The sequence below is a fragment of the Oncorhynchus clarkii genome, chromosome 29, assembly GCF_045791955.1.
Source record: "Oncorhynchus clarkii lewisi isolate Uvic-CL-2024 chromosome 29, UVic_Ocla_1.0, whole genome shotgun sequence".
Classification (NCBI taxonomy): domain Eukaryota; kingdom Metazoa; phylum Chordata; class Actinopteri; order Salmoniformes; family Salmonidae; genus Oncorhynchus; species Oncorhynchus clarkii.
In genome coordinates, this window is record NC_092175.1 from 41,621,757 (window position 1) to 41,643,630 (window position 21,874).

The 21,874-nt window shown below is 45.1% G+C and overlaps 2 protein-coding genes across 2 annotated transcripts in view; both read left to right on the top strand.

Annotated features, from left to right (window-relative positions):
- The window catches only part of LOC139388601 (regulatory factor X-associated protein), a 1,150,577-nt gene that overhangs the window by 1,011,201 nt on the left and 117,502 nt on the right, over window positions 1-21,874 (top strand). The gene's annotated exons all lie outside the window — the stretch shown is intronic.
- The window catches only part of LOC139388240 (FRAS1 related extracellular matrix 2a), a 243,105-nt gene that overhangs the window by 81,699 nt on the left and 139,532 nt on the right, over window positions 1-21,874 (top strand). Inside the window, exon 6 of the mRNA XM_071134789.1 lies at window positions 522-668. Coding sequence (XP_070990890.1) covers window positions 522-668 — 147 coding nt within the window. The remainder of the gene's footprint in view (window positions 1-521; window positions 669-21,874) is intronic.

Here is a 21,874-nt window from a genome sequence, read left to right on the forward strand (position 1 = left end):
TGTTAATAAATGGAAAGCACAATGTTCAGGGCCATACAATTCATCCATTGTACAGTATACAGCCGACAATGCACTGTACTACAGTATCCATTCTCAGACTTTCTCCTTCCCACCTTCAACAACCTGTTTGCTCTCTGAACTGGCTTATATTGGTTGTGTCGCATCATTTGAAACAGGTTAAATCCATTTTGAGTGGTTGTGTTCAATCAATGACATGTCTTCTCTATTTGTATTTGATTGTTGCCACTTGTGTTTACCAGTATGGATGACATGTGTATTAGAGTGCAGAATGTGTTTTGAGAATGAGAATGTGTTTAGAGTTTTGCTGAAAAGATCTGGAAATTGTGTTTTATCATGTGAAATGGTTTAAGGTATTGACAACAGACTGCATAATTAGCTAAATGAGTCCAGGCAACTGAGAACTTTGTTCAGCCAATGGGTTTTAGTGTTTTAGCAATTGAGAAAGACTGTAATGTGTATTGTAATGCCTATACCTCTGTGTTGCTGTGTATTGTGTCCAGGTGGAAACAAGCTGAAGGAGCAGCAGTTCCGTCTGGACTGGTCCTGGATCTCTCTGGATAGAGAGCACTACGTTGTGGACGAGCAGGACACGTTCCTGGACGTGGTCCTCAAACGACGAGGGTATCTGGGAGAAACCTCCTTCATAGGTGAGTGGGGATTGGGTTTAGTGTAGTGGGGGGCGTGATTAGTGTAGTGGGGATCGGGTTTAGTGTAGTGGGGGGCGTGTTTGTTTGTGTGTTGTTTGCGTGTGTCACGGCAGATTTCTTCCTCTCCCTCTGAAGAGGTGAAACAAGGATCATACCAATACGCAGCATGGTCGGTGTCCATGGTTTTAATAGGAAAACTCAACATGAACACAACAACAAAACAAGAAACGTGAAAATCCGAAAACAGTCCCGTGTGGCACAAACACTGACACAGGAAACAATCACCCACAAAATACCCAAAGAATATGGCTGCCTAAATATGGTTCCCAATCAGAGACAACGATAGACAGCTGCCTCTAATTGAGAACCAATCTAGGCAACCATAGACATACAATTTACCTAGACAGGGCCCCAGCCATATAAACATACAAAACTATCTAGAAAGGAAACAGCCCCATTAACATACAAAACCCCTAGACCAGACAAAACACCCTGACCTAACCAAAATAATAAAGAAAACAAAGATAACTAAGGCCAGGGCGTGACAGTGGGTGTGGGTGGAGGGGGGGGGGGGGGGGGGGGGGGGGGGTGTTGAGGGAGAAGAGTAGGCAAAGAAATTATGGACAGGGTGAAGGAAAAATATATATAACTCCCTACATATAGACAGTACCAGTGGGAACTCCTTCAAGACTGTTGGTTGAGGCATTCCAGGTGACTACCTCATGAAGCTGGTTGAGAGAATGCCAAGATTGTGCAAAGCTGTCATCAAGACAAAGGGTGGCTACTTTGAAGAACCTAAATATAAATATATAATAATATTTTGATTTGTTTAACACTTTTTTGGTTACTACATGATCCAATGTGTTATTTCATGGTTTTGATGTCTTCTCTATTATTAATTAAAGAAAGGTTCAATTAAAACATTACAAAAAAAATTAAAAAGTCTACAATGTAGAAAATAGTAAAAACGAACAAAAACCCTGGAATGAGTATGTCCACACTTTTGACTGGTTCTGTATGTTGACAGTGAAGCAATTGTTTTTTCTTTGGCTCTATACTCCAGAATTGTTGATTTTAGATCACATTTTTGAGGCGACAGAACAGAGTGTCACCTTTCATTTGAGGGTTTTATCATTCATATCTGATTCACCGTTTATAAATCAAAGTACTTTATCTAGTCCCACCTAATGCAGAGAAGGCATAAATACTTGGACAAATTCAATAGTCTATCAAAGTCGTCCAACGTTTAGTGTTTGATCCCATATTGACTCAATGACTTTACAAACGTGTTGCTTTTGGCCTTGTTTTGGGTTATGTTTTGGCCAATAATACGTTTAGTGTTTGATCCCATATTGACTCAATGACTTTACAAACATGTTGCTTTTGGCTGTGTTTTGGGTTATGTTTTGGCCAATAATACGTTTAGTATTTGATCCCATATTGACTCAATGAGTTTACAAACGTGTTGCTTTTGGCTGTGTTTTGGGTTATGTTTTGGCCAATAATACGTTTAGTGTTTGATTCCATATTGACTCAATGAGTTTACAAACGTGTTGCTTTTGGCCTTGTTTTGGGTTATGTTTTGGCCAATAATACGTTTAGTGTTTGATCCCATATTGACTCAATGACTTTACAAACATGTTGCTTTTGGCTGTGTTTTGGGTTATGTTTTGGCCAATAATACGTTTAGTGTTTGATCCCATATTGACTCAATGAGTTTACAAACGTGTTGCTTTTGGCTGTGTTTTGGGTTATGTTTTGGCCAATAATACGTTTAGTGTTTGATCCCATATTGACTCAATGAGTTTACAAACGTGTTGCTTTTGGCCTTGTTTTGGGTTATGTTTTGGCCAATAATACGTTTAGTGTTTGATCCCATATTGACTCAATGACTTTACAAACATGTTGCTTTTGGCTGTGTTTTGGGTTATGTTTTGGCCAATAATACGTTTAGTGTTTGATCCCATATTGACTCAATGAGTTTACAAACGTGTTGCTTTTGGCTGTGTTTTGGGTTATGTTTTGGCCAATAATACGTTTAGTGTTTGATCCCATATTGACTCAATGAGTTTACAAACGTGTTGCTTTTGGCCTTGTTTTGGGTTATATTTTGGCCAATAATACGTTTAGTGTTTGATCCCATATTGACTCAATGACTTTACAAACATGTTGCTTTTGGCTGTGTTTTGGGTTATGTTTTGGCCAATAATACGTTTAGTGTTTGATCCCATATTGACTCAATGAGTTTACAAACGTGTTGCTTTTGGCTGTGTTTTGGGTTATGTTTTGGCCAATAATACGTTTAGTGTTTGATCCCATATTGACTCAATGACTTTACAAACATGTTGCTTTTGGCTGTGTTTTGGGTTATGTTTTGGCCAATAATACATTTAGTATTTGATCCCATATTGACTCAATGAGTTTACAAACGTGTTGCTTTTGGCTGTGTTTTGGGTTATGTTTTGGCCAATAATACGTTTAGTGTTTGATCCCATATTGACTCAATGAGTTTACAAACGTGTTGCTTTTGGCTGTGTTGTGGGTTATGTTTTGGCCAATAATACGTTTAGTGTTTGATTCCATATTGACTCAATGAGTTTACAAACGTGTTGCTTTTGGCCTTGTTTTGGGTTATGTTTTGGCCAATAATACGTTTAGTGTTTGATCCCATATTGACTCAATGAGTTTACAAACGTGTTGCTTTTGGCTGTGTTTTGGGTTATGTTTTGGCCAATAATACGTTTAGTGTTTGATCCCATATTGACTCAATGAGTTTACAAACGTGTTGCTTTTGGCCTTGTTTTGGGTTATGTTTTGGCCAATAATACGTTTAGTGTTTGATCCCATATTGACTCAATGACTTTACAAACATGTTGCTTTTGGCTGTGTTTTGGGTTATGTTTTGGCCAATAATACGTTTAGTGTTTGATCCCATATTGACTCAATGAGTTTACAAACGTGTTGCTTTTGGCTGTGTTTTGGGTTATGTTTTGGCCAATAATACGTTTAGTGTTTGATCCCATATTGACTCAATGACTTTACAAACATGTTGCTTTTGGCTGTGTTTTGGGTTATGTTTTGGCCAATAATACATTTAGTGTTTGATCCCATATTGACTCAATGACTTTACAAACATGTTGCTTTTGGCTGTGTTTTGGGTTATGTTTTGGCCAATAATACGTTTAGTGTTTGATCCCATATTGACTCAATGACTTTACAAACATGTTGCTTTTGGCTGTGTTTTGGGTTATGTTTTGGCCAATAATCCGTTTAGTCGATAAGTCGATAAGAAAAAAATAAATCATGAATGCATCATGAATAATCATGAATGAATCATGAATAATCACGAATGAATCATGCATAATCGTGAATGAGAATGTTTCAGAGGCCACAACAAAACATGCCAACCTCTCACCATTACAGATAACAGAGAAGGTTAGCATTTTTTATGGGGTATGATCTTTGTAACCAGCTCACTCATCACCATTCTTGATTCATTTCATTGTTATCCATAATTATGGTAGCATCCACATTTAATTAAAAAAGAATGTAACCTTTATTTAACTGGGCAAGTCAGTTAAGAACAAATTCTTACGGCCTACATGAATGTAGAAGTGTTGAGAAACATATTCTATTCTTACTGTATGTGTGTTTTCTCTGAGGAAGGTTCTTACTGTGGAGTGGGTATCTCTAGGGCATACATGAAAGCCTGCTCCCTGACTCCCCATCTCTCAGCGGATTGAGTGTGATGTGAACACCTGGTTATCTTCGATCCAACACACCCACACACAAACACAGCCCAGAGACCTCGGGCTCAGACTCAGTCCAGGCCATCAACACTGACAGACAGAGAGACAAAGAGACAGAGAGACAGAGACAGAGAGAGACAGAGAGACAGAGACAGAGAGAGACAGAGAGAGAGAGACAGAGAGACAGAGAGAGAGAGATAGAGAGAGAGACAGAGAGACAGAGAGACAGAAAGACAGGAAGAGAGAGACAGAGAGACAGAACGACAGAAAGACAGGCAGACAGACAGACAGACAGACTAAATCATTATAGTCTATAAATTGTGAATAATATAGGCTGTGACTTACTTAAAATTAATCATTAGTCTACAGTGCCTTTTTTAAATTCATTTTTAGAAACATGAGTTTGGCCAGAGTCTGTGGCTTCAGGCTCATGTGATTGTGCCTGGAGAGCAGGTCAGCAACAGAGAAAACCCTCTCAGCTCTTACAGAGCCACTGGGGATGCTAAACACCCTTCGGGCCGGGCTGGGCAGAGATGTAGAGACGTAGAGTTGTTTTTTTAGTTGTTTTTTCATATGTAGGCCTAAAGGATTTTATTTAAAATAACCCGATCTGAACAGAAAGCTCCTTGAAAGAGGGAATATGCCAGACCTAAGTCAATGGTGTCCTTTTGTACAGATAATAGAACAAAAAATGAAGGAAACTTTTAAGAGTTCAGAGTTTTAGTTTATAAATACTTTGCTACAATGACACACTTAGCTAGCTACCCTGCTCGTTCCTTTCTGGTAGCATGTACTGTAGTAAGTACATCATACTGCTTTCAGAATACGTGTCTTTTCAGATTCCACAATGATTCTTTAGTTGTGGACATTACATCACCACACTCCCTCTCTTCCTCTTGGTCCTCCTCTTTTCTAAGGCACCTTGATTTACCACCTGTGTGTTTTATCAGCTTCTTTATGAAAATATTTAGTCAACTCCACGACAGTAGATAAAACAAGGGGATAAAGCAGCACTCAAGTCCCCTGCTCGGCATGCTGGGTAGGCACACATTGGGCTTGTGAAAAGAGCACTGCCTGTGTCCAGGTGTCTTAATGACAGGTATTATATTTCTCAGGACCAGATGCTAGAATATGCATACAATTGACATCTTAGGATAGAAAACACTCTAAAGTTTCCAAAACTGTAAAAATATTGTCTGTGAGTATAACAGAACTGATATTGCAGGCGAAACCCTGAGGAAAATCCAATCAGGAAGTGCCTCTTATTTTGAAACCGTTGTGTTCCTATGCATCCCTATTGGCCATTGAAAGGGATATCAACCAGATTCCTTTTTCTACGTATTCCCTAAGGTGTCTACAGCCTTCAGACGTAGTTTCACGCCTTTATGTTGAAGAATGAGCGTAAATGACTACATTGCATAAGTGGCCAGCTGAGGGCTCTCAGAGTGATTCTTGCGTAAAAGACAGAGGTTGTCATTTTTCCTCTCGCTCCAACTGAAAAGCCAATTGTCCCGGTTGATATATTATCGAATAGATATTTGAAAAACACCTTGAGGATTGATTATAAAAAACGTTTGACATGTTTCTGTCGATATTATGGATATAATTTGGATTGTCGTGACCGCTATTTCCGGTGGATTTCACAACATAACGTGACCAACAAACTGAGGTATTTTGGGTATAAAAATGATCTTTATGGAACAAAAGGAACATTTGCAGTTTAACTGGGAGTCTCGTGAGTGAAAACATCTGAAGATCATCAAGTAAACAATTAGTTTGATTGCTTTTCTGATTTTTGTGACCAAGCTTCCTGCTGCTAGCTGGACATAATGCTATACTAGGCTATCGATAAACTTACACAAACGCTTGTCTTGCTTTGGCTGTAAAGAATCATTTCAAAATATGAGATGACAGGGTGATTAACAAAAGGCTAAGCTGGGTTTCGCTATATTTCACTTGTGATTTCATGAATATAAATATTTTCTAGTAATCTTTTTTGACCGTTGCGCTATGCTATTTAGTGTAGTTGATGACAATTCTCCCGGATCCGGGATGGGTAATTCCAAAAGGTTAATGACAGGTATTATAGTGTTATTTACCTGTGTCCAGGTGTCTTAATGACAGGTATTATAGTGTTATTTACCTGTGTCCAGGTGTCTTAATGACAGGTATTATAGTGTTATTTACCTGTGTCCAGGTGTCTTAATGACAGGTATTATAGTGTTATTTACCTGTGTCCAGGTGTCTTAATGACAGGTATTATAGTGTTATTTACCTGTGTCCAGGTGTCTTAATGACAGGTATTATAGTGTTATTTACCTGTGTCCAGGTGTCTTAATGACAGGTATTATAGTGTTATTTACCTGTGTCCAGGTGTCTTAATGACAGGTATTATAGTGTTATTTACCTGTGTCCAGGTGTCTTAATGACAGGTATTATAGTGTTATTTACCTGTGTCCAGGTGTCTTAATGACAGGTATTATAGTGTTATTTACCTGTGTCCAGGTGTCTTAATGACAGGTATTATAGTGTTATTTACCTGTGTCCAGGTGTCTTAATGACAGGTATTATAGTGTTATTTACCTGTGTCCAGGTGTCTTAATGACAGGTATTATAGTGTTATTTACCTGTGTCCAGGTGTCTTAATGACAGGTATTATAGTGTTATTTACCTGTGTCCAGGTGTCTTAATGACAGGTATTATAGTGTTATTTACCTGTGTCCAGGTGTCTTAATGACAGGTATTATAGTGTTATTTACCTGTGTCCAGGTGTCTTAATGACAGGTATTATAGTGTTATTTACCGGAAACAACTGGTTTCAACAACCAACTAGGTTGGTGCTGGAATGTTAAAGGAGAGGTTAGAGGAAACAACTGGTTTCAACAACCAACTAGGTTGGTGCTGGAATGTTAAAGGAGAGGTTAGAGGAAACAACTGGTTTCAACAACCAACTAGGTTGGTGCTGGAATGTTAAAGGAGAGGTTAGAGGCAACAGCTGGTTTCAACAACCAACTAGGTTGGTGCTGGAATGTTAAAGGAGAGGTTAGAGGAAACAACTGGTTTCAACAACCAACTAGGTTGGTGCTGGAATGTTAAAGGAGAGGTTAGAGGCAACAGCTGGTTTCAACAACCAACTAGGTTGGTGCTGGAATGTTAAAGGAGAGGTTAGAGGAAACAACTGGTTTCAACAACCAACTAGGTTGGTGCTGGAATGTTAAAGGAGAGGTTAGAGGAAACAACTGGTTTCAACAACCAACTAGGTTGGTGCTGGAATGTTAAAGGAGAGGTTAGAGGAAACAACTGGTTTCAACAACCAACTAGGTTGGTGCTGGAATGTTAAAGGAGAGGTTAGAGGAAACAACTGGTTTCAACAACCAACTAGGTTGGTGCTGGAATGTTAAAGGAGAGGTTAGAGGAATCAACTGGTTTCAACAACCAACTAGGTTGGTGCTGGTATGCTAATGGATAGTTTGAGATTTTGGCAATGAAGCCCCTATTTTTCTTATCAGGAGTCAGATGAACTCATCTGATAAATAAAAAACACAGGAACATTTTTACAAGAATTCAGCCATTTTTCCATTTGTGAATTTTATTTTTAGAATCAAAAATATGTACACATAGAAATCGTTTTCTTATTTTATTTTCAGAACCACTGCCAAATACTTTACTCACATTTTCTGTCCGTGATGGGTTCATATTCCCGAAGGAGCCTGTCATAAAATTGGATCTAGTAGCCCAACCTGGTCTCAGAGCATTTCATATTATTCTGTACGTAAATCCGAGGACACTCCAATTAGTATGATATGTTACGTTTCTTATGGTATGTATTCATTTGTGGATGACCCTCACCCATTTCTTATGGTAAGTTTCAATTTACAATTTGTATTGTATGTTACGAATTTGCAAACCATACAATATGTTATGAAAGAGAAAAACGTACAATATGTTACACATTTTCAAAACATATGATATGTTAACGAATTCTAGCTAGGTGGCTAACGTTAGGGGTTAAGTTAAAGGGTTAAGGTTATGGGACGCGTTAGCTAACATGCTAAGTAGTTGAACAGTTGCTAATTAATAAAAATTCTGAAGATGACCGTGATGAGTTTCAAAATGGCAACCTTTGGGTTGTTAGTAGTTTGCATTGTACACCAACCCATCAAGCCATACCAACCAACTTCCTTCCTTTTGTTTTTACTTTAAATAACCATCTGTCTAATGTAACCATACCAAACGTAACACACTTGAGAGTGTCTCGGATTTACGTACAGTATAATACAAAATGCTCTGAGACCAGGGTGAGTAGCCTATTAAATAGATATAGGCTATATATATTCCATGGTTTGAAATCCCATAGGTGTGCGTGGTTTACAACGCAGGCCTACAGTCAACCTTTTACATTGAAGTAGACCAATGTGTTTTACTGCAGGTACTGTTATTGTATTTTTATTAATAGACTGTCCTAGAAAATGTTTCAGATTTGGTGGGCAGTCAATCACGTTTAGGTTGATGCAAAACATTGTTGATTTCAAATGTTCTGCTGACAGGTCCACGATCATTTTCCATTGTTTTCTTGTTCAGACATGTACAATCCTTTACCAGACACAGCATCAATTACTGCTAAAGTTTCAAATATTCTGCCAACACCGTAAATATATTGTTTCTAGTTTATGTAAAATATTTGACCGTATGAGTAGGCTACAGTATTGCTGTGCGATTAGGAGCGCAACATCATTGTCTATTTATTCGCAGAGCCTATACCAAGGCAGGACATGGAAACCCAATAATCTATTGATGAACATCAATCTGTATTTTGTATAGAAGTGTGTGCTGTAGCATTTAGACTAGTTTTAAAATGTTTCAAATATACAGTCAATATTGCCGAATTCACGGCACAAGCACTCGTTATAGGCGGAATGCGTTTTCGGTTTGAAAGTAACTGCACAATATCTCAACATTCCGTCCGCACCTCTAAGGCAATGTGATCACGTTCTCGCCATTGCTCTTTCTTTTAGCCGTGGCACAATGCCAATAGTTCCAAATTATACTGCAAAATAAAAGGTGTTATTGTCACCGTAAAAGGTGAATGGAGGGTGTTTTGGAGGCATAGTTTTATTGACAGGTCTAAATTATAACGGGGCAAAATGAGTACGTTTGGTATGAGCCAAGTTTATCAATCTCAATATTTTTATAGGTGTTCAGACTTTTCAGAAATGGCGCAAAGCAGAAATGTAGTGTAAAATGTACACAACGGTTTTAATGAGACCCCTTTGACATAACATCCTCACATCAACACACCTGGACACCTGGACACAGGCAGTTTGACATAACATACCTGTCCAGTTCTAAGGTGGTACCCTCTGTGATCACTAGCTGTCGTCCTCACCTTATTACCACTCACAGTGCACCTGTCTTCCCTGCCCTAGCACCTGTCTATACCTGTCTTCCCTGCCCTAGCACCTGTCGTCGTTGCCCTAGCACCTGTCTATACCTGATTTCCCTGCCCTAGCACCTGTCTATACCTGAATTCCCTGCCCTAGCACCTGTCTACACCTGATTTCCCTGCCCTAGCACCTATCTATACCTGATTTCCCTGCCCTAGCACCTGTCTAAACTTGATTTCCCTGCCCTAGCACCTGTCTATAACTGATTTCCCTTCCCTAGCACCTGTCTATACCTGAATTCCCTGTCTTAGCACCTGTCTATACCTGATTTCCCTGCCCTAGCACCTGTCTACACCTGATTTCCCTGCCCTAGCACCTGTCTATAACTGATTTCCCTTCCCTAGCACCTGTCTATACCTGATTTCCCTGCACTAGCACCTGTCTACACCTGATTTCCCTGCCCTAGCACCTGTCTATACCTGATTTCCCTGCCCTAGCACCTGTCTACACCTGATTTCCCTGCCCTAGCACCTGTCTACACCTGTCCTCCCTGTCTTAGCACCTGTCTGTACCTGATTTTCCTGCCCTAGCACCTGTCTACACCTGATTTCCCTGCCCTAGCACCTGCCTACACCTGATTTCCCTGCCCTAGCACCTGTCTACACCTGTCCTCCCTGCCCTAGCACCTGTCTACACCTGTCCTCCCTGTCTTAGCACCTGTCTCTACCTGATTTTCCTGCCCTAGCACCTGTCTATACCTGAATTCCCTGCCCTAGCACCTGTCTACACCTGTCCTCCCTGTCTTAGCACCGGTCTATACCTGTCTTCCCTGCCCTAGCACCTGTCTATACCTGATTTCCCTGCCCTAGCACCTGTCTACACCTGATTTCCCTGCCCTAGCACCTGTCTATACCTGATTTCCCTGCCCTAGCACCTGTCTACACCTGATTTCCCTGCCCTAGCACCTGTCTGCACCTGATTTCCCTGCCCTAGCACCTGTCTACACCTGATTTCCCTGCCCTAGCACCTGTCTACACCTGATTTCCCTGCCCTAGCACCTGTCTATACCTGATTTCCCTGCCCTAGCACCTGTCTATACCTGTCTTCCCTGCCCTAGCACCTGTCTATACCTGATTACCCTGCCCTAGCAGCTGTCTACACCTGATTTCCCTGCCCTAGCACCTGTCTATACCTGATTTCCCTGCCCTAGCACCTGTCTACACCTGATTTCCCTGCCCTAGCACCTGTCTATACCTGATTTCCCTGCCCTAGCACCTGTCTACACCTGATTTCCCTGACCTAGAACCTGTCTACACCTGTCCTCCCTGTCTTAGCACCTGTCTATACCTGATTTCCCTGCCCTAGCACCTGTCTATACCTGATTTCCCTGCCCTAGCACCTGTCTACACCTGATTTCCCTGCCCTAGCACCTGTCTACACCTGTCCTCCCTGTCTTAGCACCTGTCTATACCTGATTTTCCTGCCCTAGCACCTGTCTATACCTGAATTCCCTAACCTAGCACCTGTCTACACCTGTCCTCCCTGTCTTAGCACCGGTCTATACCTGTCTTCCCTGCCCTAGCACCTGTCTATACCTGATTTCCCTGCCCTAGCACCTGTCTATACCTGATTTCCCTGCCCTAGCACCTGTCTACACCTGATTTCCCTGCCCTAGCACCTGTCTACACCTGATTTCCCTGCCCTAGAACCTGTCTACACCTGATTTCCCTGCCCTAGCACCTGTCTACACCTGATTTCCCTGCCCTAGCACCTGTCTATACCTGATTTCCCTGCCCTAGCACCTGTCTATACCTTTCTTCCCTGCCCTAGCACCTGTCTATACCTGATTTCCCTGCCCTAGCACCTGTCTACACCTGATTTCCCTGCCCTAGCACCTGTCTACACCTGATTTCCCTGCCCTAGCACCTGTCTACGCCTGATTTCCCTGCCCTAGCACCTGTCTATACCTGATTTCCCTGCCCTAGCACCTGTCTATACCTGTCTTCCCTGCCCTAGCACCTGTCTATACCTGATTACCCTGCCCTAGCAGCTGTCTACACCTGATTTCCCTGCCCTAGCACCTGTCTACACCTGATTTCCCTGCCCTAGCACCTGTCTATACCTGATTTCCCTGCCCTAGCACCTGTCTACACCTGATTTCCTTGCCCTAGCACCTGTCTACACCTGTCCTCCCTTTCTTAGCACCGGTCTATACCTGATTTCCCTGCCCTAGCACCTGTCTACACCTGATTTCCCTGACCTAGAACCTGTCTACACCTGTCCTCCCTGTCTTAGCACCTGTCTATACCTGATTTCCCTGCCCTAGCACCTGTCTATACCTGATTTCCCTTCCCTAGCACCTGTCTACACCTGATTTCCCTGCCCTAGCACCTGTCTACACCTGTCCTCCCTGTCTTAGCACCTGTCTATACCTGATTTTCCTGCCCTAGCACCTGTCTATACCTGAATTCCCTAACCTAGCACCTGTCTACACCTGTCCTCCCTGTCTTAGCACCGGTCTATACCTGTCTTCCCTGCCCTAGCACCTGTCTATACCTGATTTCCCTGCCCTAGCACCTGTCTACACCTGATTTCCCTGCCCTAGCACCTGTCTACACCTGATTTCCCTGCCCTAGAACCTGTCTACACCTGATTTCCCTGCCCTAGCACCTGTCTACACCTGATTTCCCTGCCCTAGCACCTGTCTATACCTGATTTCCCTGCCCTAGCACCTGTCTATACCTTTCTTCCCTGCCCTAGCACCTGTCTATACCTGATTTCCCTGCCCTAGCACCTGTCTACACCTGATTTCCCTGCCCTAGCACCTGTCTACACCTGATTTCCCTGCCCTAGCACCTGTCTACGCCTGATTTCCCTGCCCTAGCACCTGTCTATACCTGATTTCCCTGCCCTAGCACCTGTCTATACCTGTCTTCCCTGCCCTAGCACCTGTCTATACCTGATTACCCTGCCCTAGCAGCTGTCTACACCTGATTTCCCTGCCCTAGCACCTGTCTATACCTGATTTCCCTGCCCTAGCACCTGTCTACACCTGATTTCCCTGCCCTAGCACCTGTCTATACCTGATTTCCCTGCCCTAGCACCTGTCTACACCTGATTTCCCTGCCCTAGCACCTGTCTACACCTGTCCTCCCTGTCTTAGCACCGGTCTATACCTGATTTCCCTGCCCTAGCACCTGTCTACACCTGATTTCCCTGACCAAGAACCTGTCTACACCTGTCCTCCCTGTCTTAGCACCTGTCTATACCTGATTTCCCTGCCCTAGCACCTGTCTATACCTGATTTCCCTGCCCTAGCACCTGTCTACACCTGATTTCCCTGCCCTAGCACCTGTCTACACCTGTCCTCCCTGTCTTAGCACCTGTCTATACCTGATTTTCCTGCCCTAGCACCTGTCTATACCTGAATTCCCTAACCTAGCACCTGTCTACACCTGTCCTCCCTGTCTTAGCACCGGTCTATACCTGTCTTCCCTGCCCTAGCACCTGTCTATACCTGATTTCCCTGCCCTAGCACCTGTCTACACCTGATTTCCCTGCCCTAGCACCTGTCTACACCTGATTTCCCTGCCCTAGCACCTGTCTACACCTGATTTCCCTGCCCTAGCACCTGTCTATACCTGATTTCCCTGCCCTAGCACCTGTCTATACCTGTCTTCCCTGCCCTAGCACCTGTCTATACCTGATTACCCTGCCCTAGCAGCTGTCTACACCTGATTTCCCTGCCCTAGCACCTGTCTATACCTGATTTCCCTGCCCTAGCACCTGTCTACACCTGATTTCCCTGCCCTAGCACCTGTCTATACCTGATTTCCCTGCCCTAGCACCTGTCTACACCTGATTTCCCTGCCCTAGCACCTGTCTACACCTGATTTCCCTGCCCTAGCACCTGTCTACACCTGATTTCCCTGCCCTAGCACCTGTCTATACCTGATTTCCCTGCCCTAGCACCTGTCTATACCTGTCTTCCCTGCCCTAGCACCTGTCTATACCTGATTACCCTGCCCTAGCAGCTGTCTACGCCTGATTTCCCTGCCCTAGCACCTGTCTATACCTGATTTCCCTGCCCTAGCACCGGTCTATACCTGTCTTCCCTGCCCTAGCACCTGTCTATACCTGATTTCCCTGCCCTAGCACCTGTCTACACCTGATTTCCCTGCCCTAGCACCTGTCTATACCTGATTTCCCTGCCCTAGCACCTGTCTACACCTGATTTCCCTGCCCTAGCACCTGTCTACACCTGATTTCCCTGCCCTAGAACCTGTCTACACCTGATTTCCCTGCCCTAGCACCTGTCTACACCTGATTTCCCTGCCCTAGCACCTGTCTATACCTGATTTCCCTGCCCTAGCACCTGTCTATACCTGTCTTTCCTGCCCTAGCACCTGTCTATACCTGATTTCCCTGCCCTAGCACCTGTCTACACCTGATTTCCCTGCCCTAGCACCTGTCTACACCTGATTTCCCTGCCCTAGCACCTGTCTACACCTGATTTCCCTGCCCTAGCACCTGTCTATACCTGATTTCCCTGCCCTAGCACCTGTCTATACCTGTCTTCCCTGCCCTAGCACCTGTCTATACCTGATTACCCTGCCCTAGCAGCTGTCTACGCCTGATTTCCCTGCCCTAGCACCTGTCTATACCTGATTTCCCTGCCCTAGCACCGGTCTATACCTGTCTTCCCTGCCCTAGCACCTGTCTATACCTGATTTCCCTGCCCTAGCACCTGTCTACACCTGATTTCCCTGCCCTAGCACCTGTCTATACCTGATTTCCCTGCCCTAGCACCTGTCTACACCTGATTTCCCTGCCCTAGCACCTGTCTACACCTGATTTCCCTGCCCTAGAACCTGTCTACACCTGATTTCCCTGCCCTAGCACCTGTCTACACCTGATTTCCCTGCCCTAGCACCTGTCTATACCTGATTTCCCTGCCCTAGCACCTGTCTATACCTGTCTTCCCTGCCCTAGCACCTGTCTATACCTGATTTCCCTGCCCTAGCACCTGTCTACACCTGATTTCCCTGCCCTAGCACCTGTCTATATTTGATTTCCCTGCCCTAGCACCTGTCTACACCTGATTTCCCTGCCCTAGCACCTGTCTATACCTGATTTCCCTGCCCTAGCACCTGTCTACACCTGATTTCCCTGCCCTAGCACCTGTCTATACCTGATTTCCCTGCCCTAGCACCTGTCTATACCTGTCTTCCCTGCCCTAGCACCTGTCTATACCTGATTTCCCTGCCCTAGCACCTGTCTACACCTGATTTCCCTGCCCTAGCACCTGTCTACACCTGTCCTCCCTGTCTTAGCACCGGTCTATACCTGATTTCCCTGCCCTAGCACCTGTCTACACCTGATTTCCCTGCCCTAGCACCTGTCTATACCTGATTCCCCTGCCCTAGCACCTGTCTACACCTGATTTCCCTGCCCTAGCACCTGTCTACACCTGATTTCCCTGCCCTAGCACCTGTCTATACCTGATTTCCCTTCCCTAGCACCTGTCTATACCTGTCTTCCCTGCCCTAGCACCTGTCTATACCTGATTTCCCTGCCCTAGTACCTGTCTACACCTGATTTCCCTGCCCTAGCACCTGTCTATACCTGATTTCCCTGCCCTAGCACCTGTCTACACCTGATTTCCCTGCCCTAGCACCTGTCTATACCTGATTTCCCTGCCCTAGCACCTGTCTACACCTGATTTCCCTGCCCTAGCACCTGTCTACACCTGTCCTCCTTGTCTTAGCACCGGTCTATACCTGATTTCCCTGACCTAGAACCTGTCTACACCTGAATACCCTGCCCTAGCACCTGTCTTTACCTGATTTCCCTGCCCTAGCACCTGTCTATACCTGATTTCCCTGCCCTAGCACCTGTCTACACCTGATTTCCCTGCCCTAGCACCTGTCTACACCTGTCCTCCCTGTCTTAGCACCTGTCTATACCTGATTTCCTGCCCTAGCACCTGTCTATACCTGAATTCCCTGCCCTAGCACCTGTCTCCACCTGTCCTCCCTGTCTTAGCACCGGTCTATACCTGATTTCCCTGCCCTAGCACCTGTCTACACCTGATTTCCCTGACCTAGAACCTGTCTACACCTTATTTCCCTGCCCTAGCACCTGTCTAAACTTGATTTCCCTGCCCTAGCACCTGTCTATAACTGATTTCCCTTCCCTAGCACCTGTCTATACCTGAATTCCCTGTCGTAGCACCTGTCTATACCTGATTTCCCTGCCCTAGCACCTGTCTACACCTGATTTCCCTGCCCTAGCACCTGTCTATAACTGATTTCCCTTCCCTAGCACCTGTCTATACCTGATTTCCCTGCCCTAGCACCTGTCTACACCTGATTTCCCTGCCCTAGCACCTGTCTATACCTGATTTCCCTGCCCTAGCACCAGTCAGCACCTGTCTACACCTGATTTCCCTGCCCTAGCACCTGTCTACACCTGATTTCCCTGCCATAGCTATACCTGTTTTCCCTGTCTTAGCACCTGTCTACACCTGATTTCCCTGCCTTAGCACCTGTCTACAACTGATTTCCCTGTCTTAGCACCTGTCTACACCTGATTTCCCTGCCCAAGCAACAGTCAGCACCTGTCTACAACTGTCTTCACCTGTCTTCACCTGTCTACAACTGTCTACAACTGTCTTCACCTGTCTACAACTGTCTTCACCTGTCTTCACCTGTCTTCACCTCTCTTCACCTGTCTACAACTGTCTTCACCTGTCTACAACTGTCTTCACCTGTCTACAACTGTCTTCACCTGTCTTCACCCGTCTTCACCTGTCTACAACTGTCTTCACCTGTCTACAACTGTCTTCACCTGTCTACAACTGTCTTCACCTGTCTACAACTGTCTTCACCTGTCTACAACTGTCTTCACCTGTCTATAACTGTCTACAACTGTCTTCAACTGTCTTCAACTGTCTTCCATGTCTTCAACTGTCTTCACATGTCTTCCCTGTCTTCAACTGTCTACAACTGTCTTCACCTGTCTACAACTGTCTTCCCTGCCCTAGCACCTGTCTACACCTGATTTCCCTGCCCTAGCACCTGTCTACACCTGATTTCCCTGCCCTAGCACCTGTCTACGCCTGATTTCCCTGCCCTAGAACCTGTCTACACCTGATTTCCCTGTCTTAGCACCTGTCTACAACTGATTTCCCTGTCTTAGCACCTGTCTACGCCTGATTTCCCTGCCCTAGAACCTGTCTACAACTGTCTTCCCTGTCTTCACCTGTCTACAACTGTCTTTCCTGTCTTCCCTGTCTACAACTGTCTTCACCTGTCTTCACCTGTCTTCCCTGTCTTCAACTGTCTACAACTGTCTTCACCTGTCTACAACTGTCTTTTCTGTCTTTCCTGTCTTCCCTGTCTACAACTGTCTTCACCTGTCTTCACCTGTCTTCCCTGTCTTCAACTGTCTACAACTGTCTTCACCTGTCTACAACTGTCTTTCCTGTCTTCCCTGTCTTCACCTGTCTTCACCTGTTTACAACTGTCTTCCCTGTCTTCAACTGTCTACAACTGTCTTCACCTGTCTACAACTGTCTTTCCTGTCTTCCCTGTCTTCACCTGTCTTCACCTGTTTACAACTGTCTTTCCTGTCTTCCCTGTCTTCACCTGTCTACAACTGTCTTCACCTGTCTACAACTGTCTTTCCTGTCTTCCCTGTCTTCACCTGTCTTCACCTGTCTACAACTGTCTTTCCTGTCTTGCCTGTCTTCACCTGTCTTCACCTGTCTTCCCTGTCTTCACCTGTCTTCACCTGTCTTCCCTGTCTTCACCTGTCTTCACCTGTCTTCACCTGTCTTCCCTGTCTTCACCTGTCTACAACTGTCTTCCCTGTCTACACCTGATGGTGTGGACTTGGAGCTGGAAGGAGACAAGCTGGTGGACACACATTCCTACCATCACCCAGACTGCAGAGAGGAAATAAACACTCCTATCATCACCCAGACTGCAGAGAGGAAATAAACACTCCTATCATCACCCAGACTGCAGAGAGGAAATAAACACTCCTATCATCACCCAGATTGCAGAGAGGAAATAAACACTCCTACCATCACCCAGACTGCAGAGAGGAAATAAACACTCCTATCATCACCCAGACTGTAGAGAGGAAATAAACACTCCTACCATCACCCAGACTGCAGAGAGGAAATAAACACTCCTATCATCACCCAGACTGCAGAGAGGAAATAAACACTCCTATCATCACCCAGACTGCAGAGAGGAAATAAACACTCCTATCATCACCCAGACTGCAGAGAGGAAATAAACACTCCTACCATCACCCAGACTGCAGAGAGGAAATAAACACTCCTATCATCACCCAGACTGTAGAGAGGAAATACACACTCCTATCATCACCCAGACTGTAGAGAGGAAATAAACACTCCCATCATCACCCAGACTGCAGAGAGGAAATAAACACTCCTATCATCACCCAGACTGTAGAGAGGAAATACACACTCCTATCATCACCCAGACTGTAGAGAGGAAATAAACACTCCTATCATCACCCAGACTGCAGAGGGGATATAAACACTCCTATCATCACCCAGACTGTAGAGAGGAAATAAACACTCCTATCATCACCCAGACTGCAGAGAGGAAATAAACACTCCTACCATCACCCAGACTGCAGAGAGGAAATAAACACTCCTATCATCACCCAGACTGCAGAGGGGAGATAAACACTCCTATCATCACCTAGACTATAGAGAGGAAATAAACACTCCTATCATCACCCAGACTGTAGAGAGGAAATGAACACTCCTATCATCACCCAGACTGCAGAGGGGAGATAAACACTCCTATCATCACCCAGACTATAGAGAGGAAATAAACACTCCTATCATCACCCAGACTGCAGAGGGGAGATAAACACTCCTATCATCACCCAGACTGTAGAGAGGAAATAAACACTCCTATCATCACCCAGACTGCAGAGAGGAAATAAACTGCCCTAGCAATCCCTGCCCTAGCACCTGTCTACACCTGATTTCCCTGCCCTAGCACCTGTCTATACCTGATTTCCCTTCCCTAGCACCTGTCTATACCTGTCTTCCCTGCCCTAGCACCTGTCTATACCTGATTTCCCTGCCCTAGTACCTGTCTACACCTGATTTCCCTGCCCTAGCACCTGTCTATACCTGATTATCCTGCCCTAGCACCTGTCTACACCTGATTTCCCTGCCCTAGCACCTGTCTATACCTGATTTCCCTGCCCTAGCACCTGTCTACACCTGATTTCCCTGCCCTAGCACCTGTCTACACCTGTCCTCCTTGTCTTAGCACCGGTCTATACCTGATTTCCCTGACCTAGAACCTGTCTACACCTGAATACCCTGCCCTAGCACCTGTCTATACCTGATTTCCCTGCCCTAGCACCTGTCTACACCTGATTTCCCTGCCCTAGCACCTGTCTACACCTGTCCTCCCTGTCTTAGCACCTGTCTATACCTGATTTCCTGCCCTAGCACCTGTCTATACCTGAATTCCCTGCCCTAGCACCTGTCTCCACCTGTCCTCCCTGTCTTAGCACCGGTCTATACCTGATTTCCCTGCCCTAGCACCTGTCTACACCTGATTTCCCTGACCTAGAACCTGTCTACACCTTATTTCCCTGCCCTAGCACCTGTCTAAACTTGATTTCCCTGCCCTAGCACCTGTCTATAACTGATTTCCCTTCCCTAGCACCTGTCTATACCTGAATTCCCTGTCGTAGCACCTGTCTATACCTGATTTCCCTGCCCTAGCACCTGTCTACACCTGATTTCCCTGCCCTAGCACCTGTCTATAACTGATTTCCCTTCCCTAGCACCTGTCTATACCTGATTTCCCTGCCCTAGCACCTGTCTACACCTGATTTCCCTGCCCTAGCACCTGTCTATACCTGATTTCCCTGCCCTAGCACCAGTCAGCACCTGTCTACACCTGATTTCCCTGCCCTAGCACCTGTCTACACCTGATTTCCCTGCCATAGCTATACCTGTTTTCCCTGTCTTAGCACCTGTCTACACCTGATTTCCCTGCCTTAGCACCTGTCTACAACTGATTTCCCTGTCTTAGCACCTGTCTACACCTGATTTCCCTGCCCAAGCAACAGTCAGCACCTGTCTACAACTGTCTTCACCTGTCTTCACCTGTCTACAACTGTCTTCACCTGTCTACAACTGTCTTCACCTGTCTACAACTGTCTTCACCTGTCTTCACCTGTCTTCACCTGTCTTCACCTGTCTACAACTGTCTTCACCTGTCTACAACTGTCTTCACCTGTCTACAACTGTCTTCACCTGTCTTCACCCGTCTTCACCTGTCTACAACTGTCTTCACCTGTCTACAACTGTCTTCACCTGTCTACAACTGTCTTCACCTGTCTACAACTGTCTTCACCTGTCTACAACTGTCTTCACCTGTCTATAACTGTCTACAACTGTCTTCAACTGTCTTCAACTGTCTTCCATGTCTTCAACTGTCTTCACATGTCTTCCCTGTCTTCAACTGTCTACAACTGTCTTCACCTGTCTACAACTGTCTTCCCTGCCCTAGCACCTGTCTACACCTGATTTCCCTGCCCTAGCACCTGTCTACACCTGATTTCCCTGCCCTAGCACCTGTCTACGCCTGATTTCCCTGCCCTAGAACCTGTCTACACCTGATTTCCCTGTCTTAGCACCTGTCTACAACTGATTTCCCTGTCTTAGCACCTGTCTACGCCTGATTTCCCTGCCCTAGAACCTGTCTACAACTGTCTTCCCTGTCTTCACCTGTCTACAACTGTCTTTCCTGTCTTCCCTGTCTACAACTGTCTTCACCTGTCTTCACCTGTCTTCCCTGTCTTCAACTGTCTACAACTGTCTTCACCTGTCTACAACTGTCTTTCCTGTCTTTCCTGTCTTCCCTGTCTACAACTGTCTTCACCTGTCTTCACCTGTCTTCCCTGTCTTCAACTGTCTACAACTGTCTTCACCTGTCTACAACTGTCTTTCCTGTCTTCCCTGTCTTCACCTGTCTTCACCTGTTTACAACTGTCTTCCCTGTCTTCAACTGTCTACAACTGTCTTCACCTGTCTACAACTGTCTTTCCTGTCTTCCCTGTCTTCACCTGTCTTCACCTGTTTACAACTGTCTTTCCTGTCTTCCCTGTCTTCACCTGTCTACAACTGTCTTCACCTGTCTACAACTGTCTTTCCTGTCTTCCCTGTCTTCACCTGTCTTTCCTGTCTTTCCTGTCTTGCCTGTCTTCACCTGTCTTCACCTGTCTTCCCTGTCTTCACCTGTCTTCACCTGTCTTCCCTGTCTTCACCTGTCTTCACCTGTCTTCACCTGTCTTCCCTGTCTTCACCTGTCTACAACTGTCTTCCCTGTCTACACCTGATGGTGTGGACTTGGAGCTGGAAGGAGACAAGCTGGTGGACACACATTCCTACCATCACCCAGACTGCAGAGAGGAAATAAACACTCCTATCATCACCCAGACTGCAGAGAGGAAATAAACACTCCTATCATCACCCAGACTGCAGAGAGGAAATAAACACTCCTATCATCACCCAGACTGCAGAGAGGAAATAAACACTCCTACCATCACCCAGACTGCAGAGAGGAAATAAACACTCCTATCATCACCCAGACTGTAGAGAGGAAATAAACACTCCTACCATCACCCAGACTGCAGAGAGGAAATAAACACTCCTATCATCACCCAGACTGCAGAGAGGAAATAAACACTCCTATCATCACCCAGACTGCAGAGAGGAAATAAACACTCCTATCATCACCCAGACTGCAGAGAGGAAATAAACACTCCTACCATCACCCAGACTGCAGAGAGGAAATAAACACTCCTATCATCACCCAGACTGTAGAGAGGAAATACACACTCCTATCATCACCCAGACTGTAGAGAGGAAATAAACACTCCCATCATCACCCAGACTGCAGAGAGGAAATAAACACTCCTATCATCACCCAGACTGTAGAGAGGAAATACACACTCCTATCATCACCCAGACTGTAGAGAGGAAATAAACACTCCTATC